General features: G+C 38.8%; 1 protein-coding gene and 1 pseudogene across 1 annotated transcript; one reads left to right on the forward strand and one right to left on the reverse strand.

The window, feature by feature from the left end:
- Positions 1-4,687: 4,687 nt before the first annotated feature.
- On the forward strand, positions 4,688-17,746 carry LOC147533117 (putative UDP-rhamnose:rhamnosyltransferase 1; annotated as a pseudogene).
- A 1,246-nt stretch (positions 17,747-18,992) lies between these two features.
- LOC147533118 (Tetratricopeptide repeat (TPR)-like superfamily protein) lies at positions 18,993-19,797 on the reverse strand. Its single transcript, XM_086650402.1, has one exon. The coding sequence runs from the start codon at positions 19,795-19,797 to the stop codon at positions 19,213-19,215; it is 585 nt and encodes a 194-aa protein (XP_086506528.1). The 3' UTR covers positions 18,993-19,212.
- Positions 19,798-21,055: the final 1,258 nt, after the last annotated feature.

Genomic DNA, 21,055 nt, shown 5'->3' on the forward strand with positions numbered 1-21,055 from the left:
CTCACACATACGAGCGAACCATTTCTGAGTGATTCATCTTTTAGAGCGTATGTCTGTGAGGCCAAAGTCGAGGCGAAATGTATTAAGATAGGAATCAAGGCTCTGTCTGCTTGGAACTGAAGTGATTCTCATTGTGGCTAGTCACGTACACTTTGAGTCTAGATTATTAGTGAAGAGATTTTTAACGTCTGTATAGTGTTGTTAACTTTGACTGATTCCTATTAGCTTGCTAAAATTTTCTAGGAGATAAATATTTTTGGTCTGTCTTAGTTGACTTTGAGTGTTTTTGAACCCTATTGTATTTTAGAAATGTTTTTGAATTTTGTGGGTATATTCTCTGGAAACCCTCACGAGACAAAACTCGTCCACTAGGGCAACCTAGGGGTTTAACGGCTTGTTGCATATGCTAAATGCAACCGGGCTTCCTCCGAAAGTGAGTTAGGTTTTCTTCTATTTTGTTTTGCTCGAGGACTAGCAAAATCTAAGTTTGGGGATGTTTGATGGGTCATGAAAATGCCCCATCTGAGTCGTTTAATTTAGCCAAGTTAGTCGGTTTCGAGTCTTTATTATAATAAAATGGTTGGTTTTCTTGATTAGGTGTCTTTTGCGGAGTTAGATGTGAAAAACGGATAAAAATGAGAAAAAGGATGCATGAAGGGTATTTTGGTCATTTGGAGTCAAGGACAATCTGGTAATTTGGCCAAGGTCAGTGCGTGGTTGAAAAGTTGAGGTCGAGACGAGTCTGTAGGAGAAAACGGAAGTCAAATCGGAGTCCGGATGGAGGAATAAATCAAGGTCAAAGTTGGGTCAACATTTGGTCAACATTCGATACAAGCTCGGGCTAGTTTCTGGCCCGCGGTATGCTTAGGGACACGTGTCGTAGTTCGGAGGTCGGAGCATCTAAATCGCGTGTTCGCGCTAAGCAGCGAAGTGGGACCATCGTGAATCATCCAGTGTAGCGCGTCTCAGCGAGCTTCGGTAGTCCCTTGTTCACGTCTTAATCTGGACCGTAGCCTTCCGCGTGTCCTAGATCGGACGGTTCCTGTGCATCCCGTGTTTTATACTTATACCGTGCACCCGTAGCAACTTAATTCCATAGCCCCGATCTCACGTTTTAATCTGAACCGTGACCTTCCGTGTTTTGTAGATCCAACGGATGCTGTGTGTCCCGTGCTTTATCATTATCCCGTGCACCCGAAGCAGCCTAGATACCGTACTCCCAGACGCGTGTCATCACTCCCGTCCCTCCGGATCCCCGTGTCTCAAGATCTAACGGTGGCTATTTGCTGCCGTATTCTATTTCAAGTGGCGCGTTGCACCCTATCAAACGAAAGTGAACCCAGCAAACCCTAGCCGCCGAACTTATGAGAATGATTAGGGTTTTATTCATTTTTAACCCCTGTAATTCCAAAACTAACCCTCATTTTCCCATCTTCTACCATTTTGACCCTACTCAAAACCCTACCCCTATATAATATCTTTTTCTCCTCATTCTTCAACTAGACTTCAACAACCCTCTCAAATGGCTTCCTTATCTAATTTCTAAGCCACTTCTCTTTCTATCTTCTAACCCTAATCCCCCATTCTTTTCTTCTACTTTCTCTACCACCTTCATCTATTCTCTACATTTTCTTTCTACTTTTAACCTTCTAATTTCTCCATACCTTCTTCTCTAAAATCTCTTCTTCTTCTATCTCTCTTCTAGATTTCTCTTCTTTTATCTTCTAATAAGCTATTATTTGGAGTTTTGAGCAATATTCTTTAGATACTTGGAACTTAAATTGGACATCAAAATGGAGATACATGGGAATATGGATTGGGAACATTCTTGGTGATTTCTTTCCATTAATCTTTTGTAATTCCATTTATTTTATGAATTCAATGAATATTATTTTAGATTCCATGAGTAGCTAAATTTTGTATCTAGGGTATAGAGGAAACCCATATTTGGGCTTATTTTGAGATATGTTATAAATCAATGAATCCTTATTTTGAGCTTCAATGCCTATTGATTGTCATTTCATGTTGATTCTATAACCTTGTTATCATTCATGTATTATAATTAGATATTTCATGCTTTTATTGATTTATTAGATGAGATATGCCTTTTAGATCTTGAATGATAGTGTAGGAAATTAGTTTTATATGGTAGTCAATCATACATTCTTGATTTTGAATTGTGTTATTAAAGAATATATTCCGAAATCTAAATAGTTTATTATGTTAGATTTTGAGTTATACATGAGAAAAGGGATTTGTTAATTAATGCATGTTTTAAGTAGTCCATTTATGTGGTGAAATCGAAAACCCTAGATTCTTCTTCTCATCTTGATTTAATTCTTATTAGTCTATTAGTATTGCTTTCTTTTTGTCATAAAATCAAATCAAAAGTTTGAAAGGGGGTTTAATTCAAGATTTAGATAAAATAGCTTGTCTCTTGGGACGATACTCGATCTTATTAGAAATACTATAACTTGACCCCGTATACTTGCGGGAGTAGACCTATTTTTAGGCCTATCAAGTTTTTCACAACGGTGAACAGTGAATCTGAAACAACTGATGCTTCCGCAATGATGATTCGAAATAAGACAAAAAATAATATTGTTAAAGCTATTTGCCAATCCGACAAATCTTCTTATAAGTGTACCCACTGCAACAAAACTGGTCATAACAAAAGTCATTGTTATGAATTAGTACGTTATCCAGAATGGTGGGATCATAATCGAAAGAAAAACTCTAAGAAACCCCTTGTAGCTGCACTTGTTGAGACAGAGGAAGAAAATCCAACTGTTAGGCAAGCTTCAGCAATAGTAGTCACTACAGGTAACGTAGAAAAGGAGAGGGAGAACTTTAGAGATAAACTATGCTACGTGGAGCAGTTAGAGAATCTCAGAAATCAACTAAACGAATGTTTGCACCAAAAGTGCGAAGTGGAGAAGAAACTATCCAGTCTTAGCTCTCTATCTCAAGAAGGTACTTCTACAGATACAAGTATTTTGGTGAAGCAGTTGCAAGAAAAGCTAAGGAACTATGAGTCTGAAGTCCAAGCAAGGAAGTTGAAATCATCATCAAAATAATGAGTTATTAAAAGAAAAATTATTGGAAGAAAAAGGTCGAAGAGAGCGTGCGGAATTCGAGTTACTTAAACAACAAGAGTCTCAATTTGACGTGAGAAAGTTAGAGGATGAACTAATGGCATGGAAGTCATTAACCAATGATATTCCTGGTGTTTCATGTCCATGTGACATATGTATTAAATTCACAAGCTTGCAAAAAGAGGTGATTGAAAATATGACGACATTTGGTCAAGTAATCGCATGTATGAAGAAAATGGAGGTAACTCTGAAAGCAGCTAAACTTGGTAGACAACATGTAGAATTTGTGGCCTCATTAGCCTACCAGAAGGCAGAAAATTCAGAATCTAAAGTTAAACGGTGTGAATTGAAGATCAATTGTCTTACTGAAGAACAAAAAAATTAAAAAAGGAGGCTATTGAATTGAAGATGCACAAGAATGTGGAAATAGAGAGAACAACAAAGCAAGGAACTCTTATTCAGGAATTGCAGGCATCACTTGCTAGAAAGGAATCCTACATCAAAGAGCTGCAAAGTAAATTATCAGAACAAAAGGAGGTCATGGCTCACCAGCATAACGAGATAAACCTGCTCAATGAACAGCTAAACAACGAAGCACAGAGGCTAATCATTGGAGCAGGAAAATGACAAGCTCAGTGAAGAAATTTATGCTTTGAAGTCTAAGTCGGACCATGATGACAATTTCAAGTCAAATATTTTTGCAATTGGTATACAAGTTAGGCATGTGCGATATCTATGCACCAACTTGAGGGGGAGCGTTGAAATATCTATCTATATGTTAAGATATCCCATATAATAATATTAAGAAATATCAAATATTAGAAACTAGTAAAATATTAGGAACTAGTAAAATTAGAAACTAGTAGTATTGTGACTCTATAAATAAAGTTTTATATTTCTTTTGGTAACCATCAAGGAATAAAACAAGTTCTTTGATCAATTTCAACTCTATTTAGCTTTCCAAAAGGCAAAAAATAAGCCACACTTTTGTATGGTACTTTTTCGTCATCAATGACGCTTCCTGGGGCATTATACTCCCAGACAGTACTCACAAGGTTCACCTAAAAATAGATGTCCAGAGCAGGGGCGGCCCGGGCCCAAAGCAACCAAAGCGGTCGCTTTAGGCCCCGACGTAGTTAAGGGATTTTTGACATGAATCAAGTTGTAGCTCACTGGTTTAAGAGCTTAAACTTTGTATGAGAGGTCATGAGATCGACTCCACCTCTAAACAACATTAAAATTCTTTTTTCTACCAAACACTATATAAGGCCCCATATTTTAGTTTCGCTTGGGGCCTCCCACATGTTAGGGCTGACCCTGGCCCAGAAACAGTACTCACAAGGTTCACCTAAAAATAGATGAAAAGTATTAATTTATGAAAAGAGATCTCTTGTATACTAAAATAAGAAGAGTTACCTCAACAAAAAAAAAATAAGAAGAGTTGAAAACCAACCTATCTAAGAAAAGAACCCACACAAAAGATAGAAGAAAGAGAGAGAGAAAGATTGATATGTTAACTTATTCTTCTTTCTTTTTATAAAGGAAAGGTAGTAGTTGAGAGTTGAGACTCTCTTCTCTCTCTCACAACTTAATTGATTTCATGGCGACCAAAGATGGTCAAGATCAAGAAACCCTTCATATTGTCATGTTTCCATGGTTAGCTTTTGGTCACTTAATCCCATTTCTAGAGCTCTCTAAATCATTGGCTCAAAAGGGTCATCATATCTCCTTTTCTTTTGTTAAAGGATAGAATATTATTAAGAAATTAGAGTGTCATTACAATACAACTGAGAAATAAAATACGGAATTCTACACCAAGTTTCTGATCTATTCTGCTTTCGAGCCCTCTTCGCGAGCTTATCCGCCGCAACATTAAATTTCCTGCAAGTGAAATTGAATATGACCCTTTCTATCTTACGTTTGACTTCGTTAATTTTTTGAATGTGAATACAAGATTGCCATTGAACATCATGTTTACTGTTTTTGATATTCTGGATGATATTGATATTATCGCTTTCAATGATGATTTGTTTATAGTTATGTTCAACCGCCCATATCAGGCCATTCAAAATTGCTATAGCCTCACCTTCTTCGCTATTTCTGCTCCTAACAATGGAAGTGTGAGCTTCTATAAATTTATAATCAGAGTCATGAATAATCAGACTCGTACCTGTAATTTCATGAACATTCGTAAACGATGCATCTACATTAATTTTCAACCAAGAGTGTTTCGAAGGAATCCATCTTTCTTTCACTGGTTTATTCTTACTAGCATTCATGGAATTATTTCTAGGGAAGTTAAGAATCATCTTAATTATATGTGAGAGATCATTTATTTCATGTTAAAAACAATGATCACATCTAGTTTTCCAAATGATCCAAAGGATCGTAGCTAATAGGTTCTGGTAGTTCCGGTCACTAAGAGGAAGAGTGTGTTCCCATGAAAAGATCCAATCCGCCACGTTTAAGATATTTCCAGAGATTATGTTAAAATAGAACCAGATGTTTTTAGCCAGTGGACAGTGTAGGAGAGCATGCTCAATAGATTCAATTTCCGTACAATTAGGGCAATCCAGGTTACCATCAATAAATCTTCCTATTCTTTTCCTCACTGGAAGGGCTTTGGTACAAAGTTTCCATATAAAATTTTGGATTCTCGGGATAGTTGGAAGCTTCCAAATAAATTTCCAGTTTGGGTTGAGGAGAGGAGGAAAACTCATACTGGTGGACAGGTATCTATACATAGATTTGACTGTAAATCTACCAGATTTATTAAGTGTCCATCTCCTCAGGTCTTCTCCTGCTACGTTTATTGGGATGGCTTTAATTAAATTTTGAGTCTGGGAATCGAAGATTCTAGAAAGAACCTCCTCATTCCATTCATTATTATGAATAAGTTGGGCTACCATAGTTATACTAGTTTCGTTGCTATAATTCTGAGGAGATATAATGTCCGGAATCAAACTATCATTCCAGATGTTAATTTTGTTACCATTATGGACCTCCCAGGTCAAAAAGTCTTCTATTTGATATATGTGTTTCCTGATAGTATGCCAAGTCCAAGAGTGGTGAGGTTTGACTGGGCCCGGTGTTTCTGTCAGTGGAAAATACTTCGCTTTCAAGAACCGCACCCACAACGCATTAGGCTCAGCATTTATCCTCCAAGCTAGTTTACTAAGCATAGCTTTATTATCTAGTTCAGGAATATGAATACCCAGCTCTCCCAAGGCTTTGGGAAGACAAATAGACGATCACGACTTCGTGCAAATACCTCTGGACTTACCCCACCAGAACGACTTTTGCAAAGTCATAATGCTTTTGCTTATGCCTTTAGGGATGGCAAAGCATTGCATTTGGTATCGGGGTACAGCAGCAGCTATCGTCGAGATAACGATAGTGCGCCCAGCTTGAGAGAGGAATGAGTGGTTCCAACTCTCTAGTTTGTTCTTGATCTGTTGAAGAATGTGCTTAAACGCATTAGTTTTATTCGCTCCGATAAAAAGCTGCGCCCCAGATATTTTTCCGAAGTAGACGCATTTTTAACTTTTAATAAGCGCATAATAAGTCGCTTGAATTTAGGGTGAGAGTTCTTGGAGTAAAATATATTAGATTTCTTATAGTTAATCATCTGACCTGATGACGCACAAAAAATATTAAGAATGTTCTTGAGAATGTGAATGTTATCAAGGGAGTTGCGACCAAAAATAATACAATCATCAGCAAGTGTGAAATAGTGAGATCCGGATGATTAGAAGGGAATCCTATGAAGGTCTCAGAGTCCTTTTTTGCTACTAACATTCTACTCAAACCTTCCATAGCTAAGGTGAAGAGAAAAGGCGAGAGAGGATCTCCTTGTCTTATGCCTCTAGTCGGATGGAAAGTAGGGTCCGGACCATTAATGAGGACCGCCATGGAGGAAGTAGAGAGACAACTGTCTATCATCTTTATCCAATGCTCGGAGTATCCTAATTTCCTCATGATGTCCGTAAGAAAATTCCACTCAATCCTGTCAAAAGCTTTGGACATATCTAGTTTCAGCCCAAAGTAGTCCGTCGCTCCTTTCATCTTTTTCATAGAGTAGATTATCTCCTGCCCTATGATTATATTGTCCGAAATTTGTCTTCCCGGAATATAAGCCGCTTGAAACGGAGTGATAATGTCTTTAAGGGTATCTTTGAACCTATCCGCTAAGATTTTCGTTATGATTTTGTAGGTTGTATTGAGGAGACTAATGGGTCGATAGTCCGCTGGGGTCTGCGGAGTAGCGGTTTTAGGGATAAGGCAAATATGAGTGTGGTTAGCTTCTTCCGGAAGAGTCGCGTTAAGAAAAAACTGATGTACAAGATTATGAATATCCGTGCTAACAGTGTCCCAGTTAGCCTGAAAGAAGAAAGGGGGGTATCCGTCCGGGCCCGGGGCCGCTTCTTTTTTGAGACCTGTAATAGCGTTATTGATCTCATATTCATCCGGGATAGCGCTAAGCTTATCGTTCTGCTGAGGGGAGATAGATTGCTGAAAGAGATTAAGAATTTCCGGAGCAGTAAAGATATTATCCGTGGTGTTGATATTCAGGAGATGTGAGGTGAATATAGAATGGATGCTATTAATATCTTCTTGCCATTCCCCATTATAATCTTTAATGGCCCTGATTTTGTTATTACGATTACGCTGAATGGCCTGAGAATGAAAGTATTTAGTGTTCTTATCCCCCACCGAAATGGAATTATTTTTAGATTTCTCCTTCCGGAGATTCTCTTGATGCAGATACAATTGCTCTAGCTGCTCGTACAACTTGGCTAACTCTTCTTTATTACTATTATTCTGGATACCATCTGTAATAGTCTTGATATTTCTCTCGATGTTACCAAACACTTTTTTATTCCATTGAGTAAGATGTCTACTTAACTTCTTTAGCTCACCTTGAATATTCGGATTCGAATTCCATTTGCCCGCTATGAAATCATGGCACTCCGGATGGTTCATCCAAGTACGCAAGAATTTGAACGGCTTAGGCTTATTATTATTATTGTTAATATCAGCCAACATGATGGGAAGGTGGTCTGATCCAACAGTGTCTAGGTGTGTTATACTAGAGAACTGGTATAACGTCAGTCAGTTAAGATTATATAGAGCTCTATCTAATCTCTCTTGAATCAAGTTCTCACCATATTGCTTATTACTCCAGGTGTAAAGACTACCCTGATAACCCATATCCATCAACTCCAACTGACTAATAATAGAGAGAACACTCGACATGTGGGAGTCTGAGGCTTGTGAACCACCCTGCTTCTCTTGCTTATCTAGAATGTTATTGAGGTCCCCGATGACCATCCAGGGCATGTTAGCATCTACCTCTAGGGTCTTCAGGATTTTCCAAGGTTTTAGTTTATTCTTATGATACGGGCACCCATAAAAGCCCGTAATAAAATAATAATTATTAGTATTAGGATTTAGGATTTTGGCATGGATCATATTATTATCCGAATACAGAATAGAAGTATTTAAGTGATGCTTCCAATACATAACAAGACCACCTGCTTTATTAATCGGTTCCACGAAGTGACTACTGTAATGTTTTTGAATTTTAATGCTTTTGTTTATGATATTAGCTCTATTCTTAGTTTCGGCTAAGAAAATAAAGTCGGGGTTATGCCTATTAATTAGAGTTAAAAGATGTTTTTTCGTGATGTACCTACCAATACCTCTAACATTCCAGCTAATAATGGTGGGACAGGGGTTATGTTGATTAGTCATATGGTCAGAGAAATTAGAGGCGCCCCTACAGACCTCATACCCTCGCACCCAGGCTATAAACACTCCCACTAGAACTGTTCACTCCCAATGCGACCGAACCACAATTTTAGTCTAAAGGCGCCTTCCTCTTTCAACTAAGAGGAAGAGATTAAAGCTACTGTTCCTTAATACTCCAATTACAACCAGGTAATAACAGCAGTAAAGACTAAACCACCACTAAATAAGTATATCGACTAAAGGGAGCACGAACATAAACAAGTACAAATACACATATAACCGAAACAAGTTGTAATTAACTTATAAACATCATTGATCACAAAATTATGTAAGTATCTACCTGATAACCTCAGGGAATTAACAAAAACACATCTATCTTATATTAGATGTGATGAAACAGTACTGTCATGAAAGTAAATAAAAACTAACTTAACTAAACACGATCAATTAAACCGTGAACAAAATAGACTAGATACACACCAAACAAAAGATTAACATCAACCAAGTAAACTATTCCTTGTCTCCCTCCTCCTTGGCCTCTGAAGATGGACAAGGAGAGGCCAGCATAGAATCTGCAAATAGGTGCCTGCGTCTTTCTTCTGAACTGTCAATGGATTCCAGGGGAGGGGAAAACCAACTAGGAGGAATGGACGAAGAGTGGAAAGATGACGACGAGGAGTTACCTGAATACCAGCCCACTTGATTCTACTAAAGAATCCTCATTACTCTTACCATAATCCTGTGCTTTCCTGAGGTTTGTTTTCCTACGAACATCCTCCTCTATCTTAACCTCCATTAGCACATCAAGATCTTTTCTCTTTCCTTTCCCTTGAAATATTTCATGAGGGGGGATAGGAAGACCACTCAAATTATTCATATTGAAAGAAGGGACAACAGAGAGGGCCCAAGGATCAACTGGGGTAGGGACAGAGGGCTGAGTTTCCATAGGAGAACCAAAAACATGAGGTTGAGGCTTGACACAGGGGGTGATGGAATTAAGCTTAGCCAGTAGAGGGGTCCTGACGTCGTACATGAACTGGATCCTAATAGTGGAGTTGGTGACTGTGCTAAAATTCCTCGGCTGAATCTGGATAATGTATCCCATGCAGGAGAAAATTATATCTAGATCCTGTCTATTTTGAATCGAAGAAGGAAGACCGAGAAGCTACACCACATGGGTTCTAGCATAAGCTGAGGGATCACATCTCTGAGTGGGAAATCCACCTCCTGCATCACTACCAGGAAACCCCTAATAGTCCAAGGTCTACCTTGGTGTATCTCGTTTAGGGCTGTGAGGTTACGAGGTTTGATGAGAAAATGATTGAATCCAGTAGCAGAAGGAATGATTCTACACTCTCTGAAGAATCGAGATTGACCCGACAGATGCTTCCTAATAAAGCCTATACCATAGTCGTACTTACAGCATAATCTTGCTAAGAACCCTGAAGAAATCTCCAAAAGATCTTTATTTTTTGAGGGTTTTGGATAGCAAATCGTGAGATTACCACCTTCTGTAAGACTAAGTTGGATTGACATCTTTTGGGAAAGGTCATCAAGATTCAGGGAAGAAGGGTTGGTCGACATGAAAGAGAGAAGCCAGAAGCAGTTGGAGAAGGTGAAGAAACTTTCTCTCCAGGCAGAGATAATAACAAAGAGAGGAAGAGGACATGAAAGCACTTTAAAGAAGATGATAAGACTCTCCATTTTGCTTCTCTCAGACGAACTCTTCATATTCCAGAACACGTGTAAGCTCGAGTGTTAACACTCGTCTAGAGAAAAGGAAGATCTTCTAGAGAACATCACCACTTGTAACTGAAGAGAGAGAACCCACCCTACTAGAATCCACAGCTAAAGATCCACAGGCACGGCGCACGCAAGGGAGAACTTGAAGAGTTTACTCGATTGAATCACTTAGTTATAACACATGTTAGAAATTCGAAAATTAATAGACAGATGTAAAGCAGTTAAAGGGGGAGAATAGTTACCTTGATTTTCGCCTGATTATTCCTTTCTTAGCCGTTTCCCAAGTCAAGCAAAGTTAGATGATCAGCCTTTAATCTCTTACGAAAACCTCCCAACAAAGTGATTAATGATATCTATGGTGTCTTTATTATCTATCTAGAAGATTGCATGTGGATTTTATTACTCGTGGTATGTGATAGATTGCCTTTAATGGAGTTATTTGTGTATTAGGGTTTTCCAGTGGGGAGAAAGGAGAGGGATGACTTCGGAATAGCTGACGTCAGCACGGAGTCTCTCTCTCCTCAAAAACCCCCTTCAAATACTGCAAATACTTCTGTAGGTCATCATATCTCCTTCGTAACCACTCCAAGAAACATCCAAAGACTCCCCAAAATTCCTCCAAATCTATCTTCCAACTTCACCTTTGTTTCCATTCCTTTATCTCAGATCCCAAATTTACCAATTGAAGTTGAGGCAACCATCGACCTTCCTGTCGATAAGGTCAAAGAGAAAAAAAAAAGGTCCCGTACCTAAAACAAGCCTACGATGTTTTAGTTGATGGCCCTCTATCAAATTTTTTACAGACTTCGAATCCCTATTGGATTATTCATGATTTCGCTCCTTACAAGTTACCTCGCTTCTAAACTTGGTATTCGATGCGCCTTCTTCAGCATATTCACGGCTTCATTCAATGCATTTTTCGGACCTCCATCAAAGGCTTTATACATGAGAAGCAGCCCGAACAATTTACTTCTCCCCCGGAGTGGATTACTTTCCCTTCTAACTTAGCTTTTCGACCATACGGGATGATTAGACTCTCGGGTAACATCGAACAAAATGCATCGAGCGTCACAGATGTTTTTCGTATGGCTTACACGATAAAAGATTGTAATATTGTAGCCATTAAAAGCTGTATGGAAGTTGAGTCGTAGTAGTTTAACCTTCTCGAAAATGATATCTTTCAAAAACCGGTTATTCCAATAGGCCTACTCCATCCTAGTGATCATGAAGAAACCATTGACAATAAGAATGAAGAATGGATCAAAATGAAAGAGTGGCTTGACAAACAGGAACCAAATGAAAGAAAGTAAGTCTCTGTGCCTTTCAAGGGCAAACCAGAGTTGTTCTTATATAGATATAAGATGAACTTTACAAGGTAACAATATATCTATACATGAATACATAATATGTTACCAAGAATTAGAAAATTCTATCTTATCTAATATATGTTTAAATATTCTGTCTTATATATCATATACCTAAATATTCCTAAAGTATATTTTGGATTTAGTCTTATTATCCCCCCTCAAGCCGAACTGCTGAATCCGAAAATGAGAGCTTGGAACAGAGGAAGTGGTGACGGGACTTCACAAGACCTTTAGTAAACACATCTGCCACTTGTTGTAGTGTTGGAACATAACGAACTTGAAGAGAACCACGAGAGACACGTTCACGAACAAAGTGGTAATCCAATTCCATGTGTTTAGTCCTTGAGTGCAAAACAGGGTTGTGAGCAAGATACGTGGCACTGATATTATCACAATGCAGAACTGGAATTGAAGTGCTAAATACTCCCAAATCACGAAGTAAGTGTTGAATCCAAGTAATTTCAGCTGTAGTGATAGCCATGGAGCGATACTCAGCCTCTGTGCTAGAGCGGGAGACTGCGGGTTGTTTCTTTGAAAACCAAGAAATAAGATGAGAACCCAAATAAACACATCCACCTGAAATAGAGCGGCGAGTATCAGGGTCACCTGCCCAATCCGCATCAGAAAATGCATGTAAGTGAGGGGTGAAAGCCTCCAACTGGCGATCAGAGTGAGAAGAGAAGAAGATACCACGACCAAGTGTCCCTTTAAGATACCTGAATATTCGTTTTACTGCAGAGAAGTGAACATCCGTTGGAGATTGCATAAATTGGCAAACATGATTTACCGAGTAAGTAATATCAGGACGGGTCAACGATAAATATTGAAGCCCACCAACAAGAGATCGATATAAGGTTACATCAGAGAATGGAGTACCATCAGAAGCAGACATTTTCTTACTACATGGGGTTGGTGTAGAGACGGGCTTCGATTGAGTTAAATCCAATTTGTTCAATAAATCAAGTGTATAACAGGTTTGTGTTAGAGAAATACCAGAAGTAGAACGTACAACCTCCATTCCCAAAAAATTATGGATTTCACCCAAATCAGTCATAGAGAAAGTGGAATTTAACTTCGAAATAACCCAATCAATATGGTGCAGATCAGAACCTGTAATAAGTATATCATCGACATAAAAAAGTAAAATAGTCATCGTAGATGAAGTTCGACAAATAAACAAAGAGGTATCTGACTTAGAAGTCTGAAATCCCATTTCACCTAAAAAGGTTGCAAATCGCTGAAACCATGCACGTGGTGCCTGTTTTAATCCATACAACGCCTTTTGAAGCCGACAAACATGATCTGGAAAGAGAGGGTGCACAAAACCAGTTGGTTGCAACATAAAGACATCCTTATCAAGAAACCCATGCAAAAATGCATTTTTAACATCGAGTTGTTTCACCTTCCAGTGAGAAGAGATAGCAATACTCAAAACCAATCGAATCGTGACCGGTTTCACAACGGGTGAGAAGGTTTCTTCATAATCCAGGCCATGTTGTTGCGAAAATCCCTTAGCTACTAATCGAGCTTTGAACCGGTCAATAGACCCATCACTTTTAGTTTTACCCTATAAACCCATTTGTTTCCAATGATATTCATCGAAGGGTGTCTAGGTACCAAGGTCCACGTATCATTACGAAGGAGAGCAGTGAACTCATCAGACATAGCATCGCACCATTTAGGGTTTTTGCTAGCTTCAGTATAGGAAGTTGGTTCTGTAGGTAAAGAAGGTAAAGAGGCCAACAAAGCAGAAGAAATAGGATATTTTGTAACACATAAAGAAGGAATAATTTTAGGTTTAGATATACCTTGTTTCGAGCGTGTAATCATGCTATGTGTGGACTGAATCGGCGGTGGAGAACCGGGTTCTTTAGATCTCTCGATAGGTAAGGTATCATTAGTCTCTGGCAACAGTGGTTCTGCAGAAGCGGTAGGAGAAGGCAGCGAAAATGATGAATTAGAGGGACTAGAGACTAAGGAAGAGGAGGGAACACGAGATGGAGAGGCAGCAACAGTTGGAGAAGGAGACGATGATGAAGAAGGAGAAGGTACGAGCGAAGATATTGATGTTGGAGAAGAAGAAGATGGTGTGTCTAAAAATATCCATTGAGGTGCATCAGAAACCTTAATTTCATTGTGAACATTGTGAAGTTTATCAAGAGCAAAAGGAAATAAATGTTCATCGAACAAAACATCACGAGAAATATAAACACGAGAAGATTTAGGGTCGAGGCAGAGATATCCTTTATGAGAATCACTATAACCAATGAAAACACATGGTTGGCTTTTATATTCAAGTTTATTTTTGCGATATGGAGTAAGGAGGGGGTAACACCTACACCCAAAAACACGTAAGAAACCATAGTCGGGTTCACGATTAAATAAAACAGAGAAAGGAGAAACATTTTTCAGAATAGGTGTAGGTAAGCGATTGATTAAATATGTGGCAGTGGCGAAAGCATCTGCCCAAAAAGTTTTAGGAAGATGACTCTGGTGCAAGAGAGCTAGGCCCGTTTCAACCACGTGTCGAATTTTACGCTCTGCAAGTCCATTTTGTTGAGGTGTGTGAGGGCAAGAAAACTGTTGAGAGATACCACAATTTATCAAAAAGTTTTTAAAAACGGAAGAAATAAATTCACCGCCACCATCACTTTGCAAACTAACAATTTTGGAGGAAAGACGATTTTCAATTAAAGATTTAAAATTTTTGAAAACTTCAGGTACTTGAGACTTGTTTTGAAGAAAGAATAACCAAGTAAAACGGGAAAAATCATCCACAATGATAAAAAAATAGCGAAAACCTAATCGAGAAGTGATAGGAGATGGTCCCCATAAATCACAGTGTAATTTGGTGAGAGGAGTGGTAGTGCGGTGAGTTGACGGGGAATAAGGTAAACGGTGATGTTTACTCAATACACAACTCTGACACATAGATGATAATTTTGAAGAAAATGGGGCAACTTTATTAGTAATTTCAGTAAAAATACGATAGTGCGGATGTCCAAGGCGCATATGCCATACATTTGAATTAACTTTAGTCCCTACGAAACTAAAATGCACTTTATTAAGAGAATTTAAAAAAGAACGAGCCGCAGTTGTCGAGCATTGATATAGCCCTCCCTTCTTAAGACCTTGAAGGACCCGCTTCCCCGTTAGCCGATCCTGAACAAAGAACATGTGACGATCAAACACTACGAAACAATCCATATCAGAAGTGAGTTGAGAAACAGAGAGAAGATTTTTAGTGATCGATGGAACATGAAAAACATTGTTTAAGGTTAGGGAAGATGAAGGAGAGTTAAGAATAAGGTTACCAGTGTGATGAACAGGTAAGAGTGAACCATTTCCTACTGAAACTTGATCAGACCCATAATATGGAGATATGTTAGTCATCATCGAGGCATCTCCAACCATGTGATTCGAAGCACCAGAGTCTGCATATACACTAGGATCATAATAAGGTTGATGTTGGTAGGCAGAAAAATTTTGAGGCACATCATTGGGCTGAAAGTTCTGATTAGTTCGTTGGTAACAATAAAGAGCCGAATGACCCGAACGACCACAAATTTGGCAAACAATAAGTCCCTGCAATGAACCTGAAGGTGATCCAAGAATTGATTTTTGTGGGGACTGATTGAATGAGCCAGATGCATTGGAGTTCCAATATGAACGACCACGACCTCTACCACGACTATTACGTCCACCACGATAACCTGCACGAGAGGAAGATGAAGATTGGCGAGACTGATGACTCTCTCGGTTAGTGGGCAGTGAGGGTTGAGACTTAGCCATTAGAGCCATTGAGTGGACCGAGGGAGTGTTAGTTTGTTGAGCCAATCGCATTTCTTGATAAAAAAGTAATGGTAATAGTTGAGTAAAGGTTGGAAGGGTCTCACGAGTTTCAATTGCCGTAGTAAAGGATGTGTATTCAGAACCTAATCCTCGGAGAGCATGAAGGACGAGTTCGACATCAGGAATAGGGGCATTTGAAGCAGCAACAGCATCAGCAATTTCTTTAATCTTACCAACATATTCAGTCATAGTCATGGTGTTTTTCTGAATTGTTTGAAGATGAAGGAGGAGTTGTGACTTCCTTGCAGCATTTTGGGCAGAGAAGGAGGACTCAAGATGAGAGTATAGTTCTCTTGCAGATTGGAATTCCGGTGTTTGAGAAAGTACCGATGATGACAAGGTGGTGATAAACCAACTGATCAAAGTTTGGTCAACGCGATTCCAATGGTGAAAGGCTGGATTCGCGATTTCTTGATTGCTTGTAGGACAGTGGATAAATCGTGGTGGAGGATTGACGGTATCCATAATATGATCAAATAAGTCTTGAGACTTCATGATGGGTATGATCTGCTTCTTCCAAGTGAGGAAGTTTGTATGATCCAACTTAATAGAAACAAGAGGAATGAGATTGGTGAGAGATGGCATAGGTAATAATGAGTTAGGAGCTGACCCCATTGGAATTTGGTGGACAGAATCAGAGGAGGTGGTGGTGGGAGGAGTAGTCATTAAAAGACCAACAATGAAGAAAAAAAAAACCTTAGTGCTCGGATACCATGAAAGAAAGTAAGTCTTTGTGCCTTTCAAGGGCAAACCAGAGTTGTTCTTATATAGATATAAGATGAACTTTACAAGGTAACAATATATCTATACATGAATACAAAATATGTTACCAAGAATTAGAAAATTCTATCTTATCTAATATATGTTTAAATATTCTGTCTTATATATCATATACCTAAATATTCCTAAAGTATATTTTAGTCTTATTACCAAAATCGGTGGTTTATGTTGCACTAGGGACTGAGGCAACACTGAGTCAAGATGAATTAACTGAGTTGGCTCTTGGGTTAGAGTTATCGGATTTCCCATTCTTTCGGGTAGTAAGAGCATCTCCAATGCAACACTCAACAAAAACTCAATTAATGCAATGTGTCAAGTGTGAATTGAGTTTCTCTTTACTAGGTTGCACTATTGAGATACTCAATTCAAAATTCATCTCCAATGCAACACTCAAAAAAATTCAACATTTGCTTTAGATTTACTTTTGGTTCTTAATTTAATATATAAAATGTTGATGTGGACCAATAGAGATACAACAATAAATGTTGAGATACTCAAAAGAAAACTCAACAATTGAATTTTCTTTTGAGTATCTCAATATTTATTGTTGCCACATCATACTGAGACTCTAGTTGAGTGTTGCATTGGAGAGTGTTTTTTGTCAAAAACTCAAGCAATCCTATGTGTCAAGTTGAGTTTTGTAAATTAAAGTGTTGCATTGGAGATGCTCTAAGGAATCGTATTGGTATTGAGTCAACTTAGGGATGATTTATTGCCAAATGGGTTTAAAGAGAGAACAAAAGAGCGTGGATATTTGTGCATGAGTTGGGCACCCCAATTGAAGATATTGGCTCACCCATCAATTGGGTGTTTTAACACATTGTGGGTGGAGTTCAGTAATTGAAGCACTAGGGTTTGGTTGCCCTTTAGTTTTGCTACCACTGGTACATGATCAAGCAATCAATGCTAGAATGCTTGTGTCTAAAAATATGGGAATGGAAATAGAGAAAGAGACGAAGACAATGGATCCTTCAAGAGAGAATCGGTGGGTAAATCGGTGAGATTAGTAATGGTGGAGGAAGATGGAGAGATGCATAGAAGCAAAGCTAAAGAAATGAGAGTTGTGTTTGGAGATAAATACTTACACGACAAATATGTCGAAGATTTCTCGAAACTTCCCATTGAACAAAAGAAAAAGACGACACCAATAAAGTAAAATACGTGGTGGGATTCTGCCCAAGTCTTGAGCATAATACCTTTTTGTTGAACATTTTGTGTGATGGTCATAGTTATTTCTTTGTATTTACAAAAATACTAGAAAAAAACTGTCTACGTCATTTGAATCTTCTTGGTGTAATTTGTTTTTTGTACTTGATTCCTTCCTAATTTCGTCCCTCAAATGACTGAAGTCGTCGGTCGGGTTATTAATAACTTATTATGCTTAGAATTTCACTTGTACTTACTCAGATCAAGCATTGATGATGAAAGCTTAGACATTTTAATCTACATATTGCTTTTCTGCATCTTCTGGTGGGCTTTTTTCCCTGTAATGACTAATGACATCTTTATACAGCCCCATACTTCTAGAGGAAGAGATAAACCAAGGGTTCTCTATGTGATATGCAACGAGGAATACCCTTAGATCATCTCTATTTTGAGCTCGCGTGGAAATGTAATATGAATAGAAAGAATATCGGGTTTCTTTTGTACAAACTAAGCACAAAACCTAAATCAACAGAAAAGTTAGCACAAAAGGCCCATGACAACAGAGCTACAAGGTTCAGAAATCATCTCGTCTAATAGAAGGAACGACATGGAAGAGGCAATCAAGCCTACTAAATTTTAAGTAGATGGAACCTAAGCTTGCTACTGCAGAAGTTCAAAAATGTTGCTTATAGTGAAACAAGTGAAATTTGAGTTTTTAAAATTCTCTAAGATTTAATGTACATGAATCACCATCTCCATTCCCAGCTTCCCTTCTCAAAACTCAGACAAATCAATGAATTTAATCTGCAGAATCGTACGGCAGTATCTCGTTTGACTAAGGTATAACCTAAACTCTCAAGGGTGGGACTCATTCGGACACAACCTGGTCAGATGCCCAAGTTGGAAAAGTTCGAATCAAAATACTAGGACGAGTTCAGCTTATGATATATATACATATACACACACTTTTCATATAAGATGACAAGAGTATATAGGTATAACCTCTACTGCCTAATCAAACTAAGAACTTAGGAGGAATTGGACTTGGGGATATAATCTTCAATTCGTCGCGTCAACCATTTTTCAATATACTAGAACCATAATATTGGCATATACTTAAGAGAGGTCTATCATGGAAACCTAGAACAAGTAACAAATCGAACACGCAATTTGAAAATTCGATAAAGACAAAGAATCAAAACAACAGAAAGAAACATACTCAATACCCATGAAACACATAAACCACAAAATAATATCAAACACATTGAAAATTCCCATATATTTTAACAATCTGGGTTTGTGTAGTTTACACTAAACAATACAGCATATGATCATTACTACAATTTCACATTTTTAGCATACCCATGATGAACCTAATTGAATCTTAAGAGTAAGATACTAATTTCAGTTCTCAATTCAATCAAAAATTGAAGAAAAATGAAATCTTAAAGAAGAAAGGTGTTAATTACCATGAATGATCAAGATTCCAATCTCTCCAAACCCTGGCGAGCAAGAGACGAACGAGGTTCGATCTTCTTGGCATCTTGATAAGCTTTTCTAGCTTCTTCCTTCATCTCTTTCTGCTCATAACATTGCCCTAAAAGACAAAAAGCTTTCCAATTATCCTGACTCAGTTTCACCGATTCAAGTAAATCAGAAATAGCAGAGTCAATTCTACGACGGCGATTCAAACCAATCTGTAACTCAGCTCGCTTGAATAAAGCATCACCACGTTCGTGATTAGATAATGATTTGATCGCAGGTGGAGAAAGAGCTGAATCAAGTGATTTGAGAGCGGAGGTTTTATGACCTTGTAAATCTAGGGCTAGGGCTTTGAGAATGTGAGCAGCGGCGTCTTTAGGGTCTAAAGCGAGAGCTTTATCTGCTTCGTTGTTAGCATCTTTAGCTAGGTTAAAAGAAGTGGTTTTGTTAGGAGCAGATCTAGCTCGAGCTAAGAATTGAGCACGAAGAACAAAATGGCGTTTAGCTTGAACACTACCTCTTCCTCTTAGACGTATATTTGAGAGAATTCGTTTGGGGACATTGTGCATAGCTAAGACCATTCCAAGCCCTAATAGAAGAAGAAGAACTTGTATCAGTATGTGGGGGTGGGTGGGGGGGGGGCGGGACTGGGTATTAAAAGTCTCAAAGAAATGAATAGAGCTCTCCTATCTAGAGAATGGCTAAAGAAGATAAAGCTTTTTTTTTTCTTTTTGAGAATTCGACTACGGTCTACGTTAGTCGTTACAAGGCATTGATGCATCATGGAGATGTAATGAGCACGATAACCGCCTACTTTAAACTGAGAATGAAAGAGGCCTAAAACCCGACAACGAAGAGGCCTAAAGCCCGACAATTTATTACATTATTCATAGCCTAAATTACATAGGATAAATCTTGATGGCAACTGCTTCCACCGAGATTCGATCCCACGACCTCATGGTCTTAAGAGGGGTGTCCATCCGTTACACCAAAGGGTGGTGGACAAAGAAGATAAAGCTTTATGGAGGACCCTTGTTGCTGAAAAGTATGGGGTTCGGCAAGGTGGTTGGAGTCATAGCCCCATTAAATCTGCTTATGGATGCGGGGTATGGAAGGGTATAGCAGGCAATGCAAATGATTTCGAAAGAATTACTAGAGGGAAAGTTGGGGATGGGAAGTTTATAAGATTCTGGCACGATAAATGGTGTCACCAGCTTGCTCTAAAAGACAGGTTTCCGGCCATCTTCTTTATTGCCTCTCACAAGGAGGCAACTGTGTTTGATTCATTTGACTTTACCTCTAGCTCTTGGGAGATTCATCTGAGGAGAAATTTGAATGATTGGGAATTTGACATTCTGGCTAACCTCCTGAGTGTAATAGATAACCATAAACCTAAGCAGGGGGATCCGGACACTAGAGTTTGGAGAGTAGGTGAGGAGGAAGACCTGAGTGTGAAGAATTGCTACATCAGACTCTTGGAGTCTGATCCTACTGATAGGGAGCTGATGGAATTTAAGGGGCTGTGGTCGAGGCTTATACCACCGAGAGTAAGTTTTACGATTTGGGCGGCAGTTCTGGGCAAACTCCCAACATTGGATGTACTAAGAAACCGAGGCATGCAGATAACTAATTGGTGCGCGAGGTGTAAAAGTCAAGGAGAGTCTATCGACCACTTGTTTGTACACTGTGAGGAGGCCTGGAAACTATGGTCGTTCTTTATCCGGGGCGTGGGACTCACTTGGTGTTGTCCAAAGTCTCTCTCTAATGTACTGTCCCAATGGGGAGGAACAGCAATTAGAAAGCCGCGCAGAGACCTATGGAGGCTGATCCCTTTTGCCA

Source organism: Eschscholzia californica, unplaced genomic scaffold (genome assembly GCF_041429995.1).
Source record: "Eschscholzia californica isolate CP2 unplaced genomic scaffold, dmEscCali1.0.p SCAF_6, whole genome shotgun sequence".
Taxonomy (NCBI): Eukaryota; Viridiplantae; Streptophyta; class Magnoliopsida; order Ranunculales; family Papaveraceae; genus Eschscholzia; species Eschscholzia californica.

Excerpts from the sequence above, each read along its gene's own strand:
- LOC147533118 (XM_086650402.1), bottom strand. The coding sequence starts at position 19,797 with ATGGTCTTAGCTATGCACAATGTCCCCAAACGAATTCTCTCAAATATA.